At 36.7% G+C, this 12,944-nt stretch overlaps 1 protein-coding gene across 1 annotated transcript in view; it reads left to right on the top strand.

Annotated features, from left to right (window-relative positions):
- Positions 1-484: 484 nt before the first annotated feature.
- snrka (SNF related kinase a) overlaps positions 485-12,944 on the top strand; it is a 37,728-nt gene continuing 25,268 nt past the window's right edge. The window contains exons 1-2 of the mRNA XM_066682528.1: positions 485-726; positions 5,875-6,592. Of these exons, the coding sequence (XP_066538625.1) occupies positions 6,004-6,592 (589 nt within the window). The 5' untranslated portion in view covers positions 485-726; positions 5,875-6,003. The remainder of the gene's footprint in view (positions 727-5,874; positions 6,593-12,944) is intronic.

The following is a 12,944-nucleotide window of genomic DNA, read 5'->3' as shown; positions in this document are numbered from 1 at the left end:
TCTTTAAAGTGGACCCAGTGCTGACACTGACATCCATTCACAGAGAGCTTTATACTCTTGCAAATGTACATGAGCATATGAAGTCCATGCCTAATGTCAAGCGTAAACTAGAGGGTATAAAGCTCCCCAAGAGGCACTGAATATCGATGAACTGGCGTAGTGTATGCAATTTAGTACTGATGGCTGAATTCAGTATAATCCTCGCATCAGAGCGTCCAGTATCAATTGCCCAGTATTGTTCCTGCAATTAAAAAGGACAACATCTATTTAAACAGCCTCATGCCTTAGATGAGCATGTGTCTACAAACTTTAGGACACTAAATATAGGCCGCTTTTCATAACAAGGAAAAGCATAGTGTGTAGACTAATGAGATTGAATGGCTCAGTTAAAATAGCACTCTTCACTTGTGCGTGGTTGTGACGGCAGAGAGGGCTGCGGCTGCGCTCTTCGCTGAGATGAGAGAGGGATGGGAAGAGTGGAGAGGAGAAGCAGCAGCACTAGGGCGATTTCGCTGAGAGCAGCAGTTCCTTTCCTTCAGCAGCGTTTGCAGCGCATTGCTTAGAGCCGTGTGAGCGCCGCCGCCGCCGAGAAGACGTAGTGCTCTCAACTTCATTCAGAGGCTTTTGTTGAAAGCCTTCAGACCTGGATCACACAGCTTGATCCAGTCAAGATTTCTTCTAGACAACCAGCATTGTAATGCTTTTTAATGTTAACCGGAGTGAGCGGTAAGTCGAACTAAACAGCATTAACGCTGCATAGTTAAGGTTAGCTAACAACGTCGGTAGCAGGTAACTAGAATTGGGGCTAGTGAGCTAGACGCCGCTAGCCAACGATAATATCCGGTTAACATGAACAATACCCAGCGCTGTATTAAGGACTGGAGAATGTACCATTTTACTTGTTTGTCCGATATTGCGGTTGGTTATTTAGCTTAACAGTGAACCAGGCTGTCTGAACATCGCGCTGTTATTCAGCAGCATCACAGCTGCCGTCCGGGTAGCGTTGCTGTTAGCTAACCCTGGTTAGCAGGCTCTCGGGCTTCGGCTCGCCGTCCAAACTCGGGCACAGCTCTCAGCCGCTCTCCCCCGTGTCTTATGGGTCTGACTAGGGTAAAGGAGAATAACACATTACTACCAACGTGTTGTCTGCCTTTCGCAACTCTCACAACCTAAGGGTGACTTCATATTTAAATTTCGCTTTCCACCTTAAACGGAGCGGCAGCTACATGTTAATGTTGCGATGTTTAAGGTGGAAATGGGGATTCGAATGAGAAACCGACACCAACTGGACGTGCCTTCGGGTTTCGTTCAGTCCCCCATTTTCCAACCTGACGTTACGGATGTTAGAGGCAGCCGACCACATAAAAACATTTCAGCCTATTACAGCATATGTTTAGACAGTTATTTTACCAAGTATTAGAGTATACACACAATTCTATAGCTGTTCGAGGTTAGAGAGCTAGCTGGCATAGCTAACTAGCTCACCCGAATAACCCAGATGCTGGCAGACTTTCTAATCAGACAGGGTTGTCTATATGATATTAAAACAGCTCTTTCCCTGATTGAACTAAATATGAAATAAAATTGTAGCTACTGTTTTGCAGTTTACCGGCTGGTATTACTCAATGTGTTCTGTCATTAGTTTACTGTAGTAGTTCATTCACTTTTTTCTTTTAAGTCTTATTTATATATTTTGAATATCATAAATATTTGTACCCAAAGGACCACTTATATAAATGTGGCTTTTAGTACCAGAAACACTTGTTCATTTTTGCATAAGCATTTTCAAACTCTTTATCCTTTAGATTTCAGAAGGCGTTTTTCTGCTTTTAAAGGAGTACTGGGCATTTTCACCAGAGTGCCTGGGCTAAACCCACCAAGGTGCCAGCGGTTCTGTGAACAGGATCCTGACCAGTGCACTAGAACTAGAGCCACCCCAAAGACAGAATACATTGTGCAGGTTTATTCCTAAAATAACTATTTTTTTTAAAAGTCACATGCTTCATATTTTAGTGTACTAGTATTACATGAAACATTAAAAAAAAAAAATCTAATTCAGCTTTAAAACTAATGCATGTAAATGTGCTCTGCCCCAGTTCCCTGCACACTATTGTGCATCATTGAAAAAGGTGTTTATAACTTAAGTTTATATGAATAGGGCCATTTTGATGAGAATTTGTTTGTTCTTTATATGGTCCCTGTACATACACAGGTTAGTACTCTGCACAACATTGTTCATGTTTACGAATTTAGAACAGCTTCACAGCTCGAACAGCTCAAAATACTTTTTAGAGGTTGGTTTCCTTTTCTTTATATTACTCTCACCTAGCTCAAGGGTCATTATTGGTGTTGACATTTTAAGTGTTGTATATTCTTCTTGCTTGCTCACTTTTAAGATGTTTAGATTTTCTAGGAAAGCTGATGAGGGTGTAGTCTGAATTGTGAATATGGAGGTAAAATATGGATTAAAAATAAACGTAAGATTTGTTTTAAATATATACACCATTTTGATTAATTCAACTGGACAAATAACTTGAGTTTGAGGTGGCATGTTGGTTTGAATGGGTATAGCTATTGGTCCAATATCAGTAGAAACTTGTAGATCTGTTGTCAGAAGGAAGTGAGTGAATGAATCTGAACCAGTCCTTTAACAAGTCTATCCTGAAGCTACTTTGTATGGTGTATTTTGCTTGACATTGGGTAGTGTGATTATTAATTTAAATATGCAAGTCCCTCTTCACAAGGCTTATAGGGTAGGCTTGTATGGAAGCATTGTTTTTTTTTTACAGGATAGCAGTATGATTAAGGTTCTTCAGATCCATAGTACTATCTAATGCTTGTTTGGGTAATTGCTGTATTTTCTGCTGTAGTGTTCTTGTTAACCAATGATATAACTGGCTTCTCTGTGATGATAAATCCTTGAACCATTAATCCACTTGAACAAGGCCTGTTTAACCAACAGCGAGTCTGAGGCCTTTTTTCTTTGCGAAACAAAAGTGAGTGTGTTACCACAAAAGCTTTCACTCTCAATTTGATAAGGGTATGCAAGATACAAACAAAAGCAATTATATTTGTACAAAATATAATGCAGTCCTAGTGAATAAGCCTATATTGTATAACAATATTGTCTGCAAGCAATACTACTTAATTTCCTGCAAGCAATACTTTTTAATTTCAATTTGCTTACTTTTTGTGTTTGTGATTTGCACAGTTCTGTATGCTGATTGGCCCTGAGATAGCATATCATCAAATTGGTTAAATGCACTCTTGGTGTTACAATATAGGTGGTGTGCACATATTACTTTTGAAATACATGGTAATTAAATCGATAAATTAAAATGAGCATTTTTTTTGTTTTTCTCTAGATATATTATTAAAAAAAATTGCTAAGGGGTAATATAAACATACATTTACCAGGTTATCTTTCAACAAAATGCATACCTAAGTCACCACGTGACTCTAACTGTACTGAGTTGTGTGTGATTTCAAGTTTATTTGCTGATGTGCTTCCTCACACTGTATGATATATGGTAATATCTATATATAGCTAAGTACATCACATCTAGCATCACTTACAGTTGTCTTGAGCCCAGAAGAGGGAGAAAATGTCAATCTAGAGAACATTTAAAATCTTTCAGGTTCCTCTCCATTAATCTCTATTAAAAATAGGCTTGTTTTAAAGATCAAACATCACATTTAGTGATGTTATTCCTACATTAAAGCCCATTGAATGTTGAAGGCTGAAATTAAATATACTTTATCTTTTGTATAATCTTCTGATAATTTAAGAGCTAATAATAGAATTATAGAAAAACTGCAGCCTTATCTTTAGGAGAGTTGACTGAAATAATCAAGAATATTCAGGACTGTAGAGGCGACAAAGAGTACAGGAGCCCTAGAATGACAAATTGATTATTCCGTATATAATGATGAGCACACATAATGGACTCTATTATTGATTAATTCCACTTAATTCTTTTTTTTTTTTTTTTTTTTTTTTTTAATCCACCCCTCCAGCATTGCAACATGGTTTTGCCACTTGTCACATACAATTTAATTTTCCTCTCTCATGATTCACTCTAAAACCAACAAGACTGGTGGCATTTCTTTGTCTTGAGCAAAAGAGTAGTGGAGGCACACTGGCATAACTTTACATTAAAATTATCCCAGTACTGCCCTCAGGTTAAAGTAATTGTTTTTGCATCATCCCATTTAAAGGGCCAGTTCAGTGTTTTTCTTCATAAAACAGGCATTTTAGATATGCAGACTATCTTATGTTAAGTTCTGATAAAGAGCAGAGTACATGTATTCCTATCTTGCCTGGTCTGTTTTACTGCTCTGAATGTTGTGGGTAGTAATATGTCCATTTGTCAGCATTTTACATTGTCCTTTTTGACAATTAGCTGAAGACAGTATGAACAGAAATATAAGTGTTTGCATTTTAAAGTTAAAAGTTCCTTGCACTCTGGAGGCTTAAGGGAGGGTTTTTGAATTATTTCTTTTAGTATTTTAACTTAATTTAGAAACATGCATTATGTTTGCACATAACATGTAAATTAATGAAGATTTATGCTGAAGATAACGACTGAAACATACTTCATGCAAGGACACAAACACACAGTCCTGCTGTACAAATTCTACGTGGGCTTTTACCTCACTGTAGCGGTTAAAATACATAATACTCAGGGGGGTGATAGAGAACAAGTCATAGGACAGGGTTAAACATGTCTGTGATTGAGCAGATTTACCTGTTGCATAGGTGATAAATAAAAATACTCCGTAAAAGTTGGGATGTGTGGTTCTGAATTGCTTTAGCTGGAATTTGTACAAAGAACCAATTCTGAGTGACTCCCCTTGCAGGAATGCCCAGAATGCAGTTTGTGCTTGCGCTGTGTTATGAAATGCGTCGCGACACATTTTTGAACGCATCAACGCGTGAAACCCAGTCTGTGTAGCTTGAAGCATCTGTGTTCGCTTCTTTGCGTCAAGTATGTTTCAACCCTAAAATTGGTCCCTTTGGTCACAGGGACAATTACTGTTATGCTCATAGTAAGTCTTGACAAGATTGAACACCATTGTTTTCACTGAAAAACATTCCCCCAAATTTCATTGCTTCATTTAGAAATATAATCTTGGTTATGACAAATGCCTTCAGGACCAGTAAGCAGTGAGAGAGTAGTTTCTCAAAATGTAATTCTTTACAAATTACATATTTCAAAATTTAGGGATAGATATTATTATTTTATGGAAGAAGCGACATTGCTCATTTTTTCATTTTGAGTTGCTCTCTAAAGCTCATGCAGAGTTGGAAAGTGAAAAGTGCAGAGCAAGAGTCAATAGTTTAATTTATCTTTTAGAAAGAAAAAGCAAATCACAGCAAGGCTTAACTAATTAAGTAATTAAATAAATATAAAGTTTTGTTGCTATCGCTATTGAAAAGCATTGTCACTCATACATTTTGAATGTATACTGTTTTCTGAGTGATGTATGTTTTTAAAGTGTATGGTGTAAAGTTTACATAAAGGAAAGAAAGCTCAATATTGCCTGTTTTCATGAGGTTACAGCACTGTTGGTGAGCTGAATGATTGATGTTTCAATAAATCATAGGTTTACCAAAATGTAAAATTTTGCCTGTGATTTGGTGCACTGTTTCATAGTTTTAATCAAAGCCATGCAGTCCTTTGATGTAGTTAATACACCTGTATGCAAATTACTCATAAGAACAGGAATAAGTAATTGCATTGCTAACATGAGTTACTTTATGCTGCTTTATTTCCAACAGTGTCTGTGACTCTCCATGTGATTAACTAGATTTGCTGATCATTTTTTGTAGCAATATTTAAAAGTAAAACTCTCTCTACTTCTCTCTGACAGGCGCCTGGCATCATGGCTTTGCTGTTTCCAGCCAATGTGCTGAAGTGACCTGGACCTTCCCTCCACTGTAAACCCACTGTAAACCCAGGGGTTTATCCCCTCCTCCTATTTATCGGGGGACCAGCAGTCATGGCAGGTATTAAACGTGGCTATGATGGCAAGATCGCCGGGCTGTACGACCTGGATAAGACGCTGGGGCGCGGGCACTTTGCTGTGGTAAAATTAGCGCGTCACGTCTTTACTGGGGAAAAAGTAGCAGTCAAGGTCATCGACAAGACCAAGCTAGACACAGTTGCCACTGGTCACCTTTTCCAGGAGGTCCGCTGCATGAAATTGGTGCAGCACCCCAACATCGTGCGGCTCTATGAAGTTATTGACACACAGACCAAGCTCTATCTGATCCTGGAACTGGGGGATGGAGGGGATATGTTTGATTACATCATGAAACATGAGGAGGGTCTCAACGAAGAGCTGGCTAAGAAATACTTTGCCCAGATAGTTCATGCTATCTCTTACTGCCACCGACTGCATGTTGTGCACCGTGACTTGAAGCCTGAGAACGTGGTGTTCTTTGAGAAGCAGGGCCTTGTCAAGTTGACTGACTTTGGCTTTAGTAATAAGTTCCAGCCTGGGAAGAAGTTGACGACCAGTTGCGGCTCCTTAGCATACTCTGCCCCAGAAATTCTGCTGGGGGATGAATATGACGCACCTGCAGTAGGTGAGTAGATGTTGATCCGATTAAAGCTGCATAACAGAGAAGTAGTTTTTTTTCCCTTTTAATTTTAAATTGCGTTTTAAAAATATTTTACACCCTATTTCAATGTGATTAGTGTGATGCATTTTGCTGTAAGCCTCAAAGTAAGCCAGTTGAGTTATCTATAATCACTGGTTTAAAATTGTTCTGCTGTTTTAAATAAGCAAATTATATCTCGAACCTTTAAAACCCTGACTCTATTAAGGGTCACAGATTTCCATACAGTTCTACCATTCTATAAAACATTGGTGTTATTCCCTTCCCTCTTTTCTGATGCATTTTCATTGATCATCTGGGAGCATACTGTTTATTTTAGTAATGATTGTTTCTTGCCGATTTATAGGATTTTTGACAGTTGATTTTGTGTTTTGTATAAAAAAAATTGACTAAACTAGACAATGAGATTTGAAAATGTATTTAAATCTTGAAACTTGGAATGGAAAGTTACATGAAACCTGGACACACATTCCAATAGTATTTTATAAAATTTCAGTTTCTGTTTAGGCAAAGAGTAAATTAGTTTGCCACTACTTATTGCTCACAGATGTGCCCACAAAAATTCAGCTCTACAATGAGAGCAACATACTGTGGTTAATGATGATGCACCTTTCTGAATTGTTGTGGCATTCCTTTGCCATTTCTAAGAAATTTTGTATTCAGGTTGATGCAGATTTTGCACGTCAGGGGTGAGGCGTGGAAATGTTGAAGCATGTTGGGTCATGCTAGTGAAATAGACAACACAAAAATGAATACCACAGCCTAGATTTTAAGAATGACTCTCTTTTTCTTGTCTGTGTCTCAAATCAAGCACTTTCCTAGTGTTTTACCAAACTTAGTGGAAGTAGTGAGACAACACTGGAAATTTTATATCACAATATTTTCACACAGAGACAGAATGACCAAACAAATGATTCGTATTACCTTGGAGACAGATATAAACATAGAATTAAGACAGCTTGTTGCTATTATTATTTGTATTACCATTTGTGTAGAATCAAAAAGGAAAAAGGTTTTTGGGTACTTTGGATACATTTTTTGGATAGATTTCATCAGTTCATAAGTGTAGAAATGGTGGACTCCACAGTGAAGTTGCTGCATCATTTAAAGTTGAATGGAAAATTAGAATATATTTCAAATAATGGCTATAAAGGCGTATTCGACCCACTGTGGTGTTCTTGTTACAGGTAATGCTGGTGAGTTAGTTGAATATCCATCTAACACTATGAAGTGTCTTGTAGTTTTCCGTGGTTTGACTATTTTATCGTGTTGTATTGTTGAACACATTGCCCTTTTTTGTATCTACTTCTTGTGTTTACCTTTTGCGCTGTTTTTCTTGGCTGTTGAAGGGACCCGTTCAGACTTGGTGTTGGAGAACAGTTTACACTATGAGATTACATCCAAAGTCAGGTCAAAAATAATCAAACATGTTTCTTATGCTCTGACATGTCAGAAAAGTGATTTGGAAGCAAAAAATCCCCCTGCACACTACCCAATGTTCCCTCCAACTTATCAACTTTGACTACACCAGAATCTGCAGGTTAGAGCCAACAAGCACACACTCAGTTCAACTGGAAATTAGGGTTAAAATCGATCTAAAAGTCACATAGTGACCCATCTTAAGTATCAACATTATCTATTATATTAGAAAATTTTGTACATCCCCATAATTTCTCACATTAATTATTAGATATTTTCACAATACCCAGCTGTAATTAGAAGCTATACATATTAAATTCATAATTTTGAACATGGTTGCCAATGATGAGTCCTAGGTTTTCATCTGTAATGGAAAGGTCAAGGTCCAAAGATGGTACTGCCATTTCAGATAGAAGTAAAATGCTGTAGTTTGCTGTACTTTTCATAATCTAGTAGTCTAGTTACAATTTAAAGTATTAGCTCAGTTATAAATACTAGTCACAAGCAAATATGATTGTATCAATCCAAGTAAATAATACAATGAAATTCACAAAAATTGCAACAGTTAGATTTTTTTTCTTCATTTTAGCATTTAGCTATCTTAATCTAATGCTAATCTCCGGTTAGGTATACGTTGTAAGAATGTCGCACCTCAAAATGAGATATACTGCTAATCTGAGGGCTTCTGTGTTTGTCTTTTGAGGTCATTGACAGCATTTATTACAAGGAGGCCACTGGAGATCATATAGTCTCCTGCTGCTGCTGGTGCTACTGCCTGCTCTAGTCACAGTTCCAGGCGATTGGACAGTGGAACAGTTAATCCTGTCTTTGTTTACGCTGAGCCCTCGCTGCTGGAGCCCTCATTAAACATTCCTTATTGACACTGTCAGTGTGATCAAATAGACACTGCTCTGATTGCCAGCGGCCTCCCCACTGAGATTGTTTCCGGCTTTGCTTTCGAATCAATAATACTTTGTCCTGCATTTGGATTACATTTTGTTTTGATACAGCGTTGGCAAACTTCGCAGAAATGCTACATTAAGCAATTGGCCCAGGTTCATACTATTATATGTGTACTTGATCTCTCGCAGACCTTATATATGTATGTGTGTATATATATATATATATATATATATATATATATATATATATATATATATATATATATATATATATATATATATATATAATATAATATGTGGCTGTACAGTTTTTGTCATTCTCTAGCCCCGTACTCAGTTCAGCAGTGACAATGAAGTGTCACTACTTTGTCTGATCCACTTATACCATTTCAACACACATTAACACACTGCCAAAATATCAGTTTTACTGCAGTGCTGAGAATGATCCAGCATCCAGATAACCTGCTCTGAGGGTCATAACCTCTTAACTACAGGGTGAACATGTATGCAGATTGACAGAATTTTGTAATTGTAGATTAGAAAAAAGCACCTATTCATAAAAGGTCATTTTGATGTTGTAACTTATCAGTGTTATATATATATATATATATATATTCTCAACCAAGCTCAGGATGGCCAACATTTTTTGTTCTAACCCCTTGCTTAACATCTGTGGTCACCTTTTTAATTAATTAATTTTCTGTAACTGCTTCATCCAGTTCAGGGTCACAGTACACCCAGAGTGATACATGGAATCACATTTTGGACAGGGCCCCAGTCCTTCACAGGGCACAACACACACACACACACACACCTTTTGAACAAAATGAAATAGCCAATTTATATAGCAGCATGAGTTTTTTGACTATGGGAAGAAACTGGAGCACCTGGAGGAAACCCACACAGACATCGGGAGATCTGATGCAGATTTTGAACCCACAGCTCCAGCAAACCACAGCTGTGTGACGACACGACCTGTGGCACCACATGCCACAATGGTCTAGTTAATGAAGTGCTTTATTGCTCTTTAAAATTGTTAGATATGATTGGTGTTGGCAGACTGATCTGCAGACATAGGGTTATATAAAATCCCTGCACTCAGTCCTATCCATAACGACAGAGTGAAATGTGCTTGATTCGGTCACTCAGGTCAGAAGTCTTTTGAGTTTCCTAAGAAGAAATGTACATGACATTTTGTAGCTTCTTAAATTGATATACTGCAGCAGCTTAGTCATATGTAGCGGTTTTCAGTGCCACCATGGCATTATCATTGATCAATGCTTGATTTGTGGGAGTTGTGTGAGTGATCAGGACACAAAGGGTTAGCCCTGAGTGAATGAGGATATGAGTCCTGTGGATATGGGTTATCATGCCCTAGAAGGAAGTAGTTCTCTCTGTCCTGGCCTTGTTTATACCTGAATCTATTTGTTGTTGCTGGGGATTCTGAGGAAATGAGAGTCTGAGAATTATTTTTATTTTTATTTTTTAAAACAGAGGTCATGCTTACATAATGGATAAGAGACATCTTTACATTGAACATTCATATATTTATAATTAACTTGGACCAATCAGCAACACACAAGAGAAATGAACTTTCATTTTAGACACATTTTTTACATTGATTATGCCTGTTTTAGCCAAAAGCATTAATTTTTAATGTGGCTTTCTAACAGCACTTGAACTTGAATGCTATATTTATTCAAATAGATACAACATTTGAGTGTAAAGGACCTGTTTTGATTTGAGGGATGTTTTCCTCTTTTCTTACTGAGCTCTCGGTCTTTAATAAAGTGTAGATTGATGAGCCACAGCCTCATCACACTTTGGGACTGACATTTACAACTTTGTGAGCTGTGAATCATGCCTGTGGGATACTTGCTATTTTAAAACCCGTTACTGTGAGGTTTTTCAAGCTTTTCCTCTCTGGACTCCATTGAATAAACTGAGATTTTCCTCTGAGGTAAATTAATGGTCCTCTGTATTACATGTTTTTCCCTAGTTAGGCATGCATTTTTGTTTCGTTGTATTTTAAATAGAAACTTGCCTTTTTTATGTTCTAACAAAGTCAAACCATTTTTATTAAAGCCTAATAATTTGTTCAGTTATACATTGTGTTGTTTTAAATATGTTAAAATGTACTAAGTTTCTGGTTTACAGAGAATACACCGTGCCTCAGTCAGAATGGACTAATAACCTTACAATAACATCTTTTTTTTTTTTCTTAACTATTTAGTCATTTTTGAACAGTTGAGCCCTTGCAGTGAAGAACTATATTTGAGCCATTTACATTTAATAGTACTGCTCACTTATCCAGTCTTCGTAGTGGGGAAAAATACAGCATAATAAAAGAAGAAATGCTTTAGTGACTTATTAATTTTAAAAAGAGTGAATCAAATATGGTCTGTTGAGTCTTACGAAGTGGTGAAAAATGGTGAATTTATTTATTTTTAAAAATATTTAATGGTGTGAGTTAAGGATGACTTGGATAAGGGTGAAAAATTTGTTTGAGTTGTTAATCTTTGGCTTTGGATGTATGGAAGACCATGCCATGATGAGTTTGTAAAGTGCACAAATGGATCTAGTCTCTATGAATCTTAGTAGTTTTTTTTTTTTATTTTTTTATTTTATTTTTTTTTTTTTAAATAAACAACTCTTTCCTCTTATTCATTGTATATTGTTAGTGATTATTTTCACAATCTTCCAAAAGGTCCTGTCTATAACTCTGGTCGGGTCCAGCCTAGCTAGCTTTTCATAATTTGGTGTTGGAAACAGTTCTGTTTAACTAATTGGAAACAAGGTTTAAATGTCCATTAAACTAATTTTGTTCAAAGTCCATACCTGAACATTTAACGTTTAACACAGGTTCTCTGCAAAAAATATAGTGAGTAATTTTCTGTAATTTTTCATGTCAGTAGTCATCAGTGCAAGTATGTAGGTCTATTTAGACAGCAATTTCTGATTTTGTACAGTCAGTCTAATACATTATTTGGATTAGGGGTACAAAGACCCGCTCAACGATATAGCATTGTGATATATCTAGATGGGTGGCATAACAGGTAATTTTGGGTTTATTTTTTCCTTGCCATAGACTGGCTCTGGACCCTATGCGAACCTGAAATCAATCGATCTCTCTCACCCAAAAAAACAGGTGCTGACTTTTTTTTGCAAGTTTATTTGAATAGCAGCCTCTTAAACAATTTACCATCCTTCTCTGGAAATCTAATTAATGGTTGAAATGACCTACCCTCAAAAGTACACAGATTTAATGTTGTGTGTTGGATAAAATTATTTTTATCTTTAATTTTCTTAAGCTTTTTGAATTTAATGAAGATTAGCATGACCAGCTTGTGCCTTGGAAACAAACAAACAAACAGTGCTATGTAACAAGAGTAATCAATTTAATACGTAAATACATCCCTCAACATATAATCTACAGTGGATCCAGGAGATATTGTCATGTCTTAAACTTGAGAATCTATTCTGTTCCTCTAGGAGAACCTCAGATTCCTTCCACAAGACATGGAACCCTATTCGACAATATATCAATGCAAATGTTAGTGTGAAAGAACAGGACTGTGATACTTAATAAATTCCATACTTGGTAGTCTGATGGGTTGTTTTTAGTTTTGCTTGTTTTTCTTTCCTACTTGTTTGCCCATTAGAGGCCTGTGGGGATAATATTAAGGTTGAATTCATGGGAATGAGGAAATGTTAGAAGACACCCTATGTCATAACAATATACAGTGTTCTAGATTTTATGTTTTAAGCGTAGTTTTTAAATGCAAAACCCAGTAAAAAGAACAAACAGAAATAAAATAAATAGAAACTCGTATTTTAAGTATAAAAGTGGGAAGCATAGATGTCCAAGATGCACGTCTTTATCAGAATCAGACTCTTAGACAATCTTTTTATTCATCGTGTATCCAGTGTTCAAGGACATTGTCTTGATACATATGTCAACAGAAAATTGTAATAGATTAAACCTAAATGATTAAAAA

This window comes from Hoplias malabaricus, chromosome 10 (assembly GCF_029633855.1).
Source record: "Hoplias malabaricus isolate fHopMal1 chromosome 10, fHopMal1.hap1, whole genome shotgun sequence".
NCBI classification, from domain to species: Eukaryota; Metazoa; Chordata; class Actinopteri; order Characiformes; family Erythrinidae; genus Hoplias; species Hoplias malabaricus.
The sequence above is the reverse complement of the archived record's forward strand: the minus strand, read 5'-3'. Positions and strand labels throughout refer to the sequence as shown.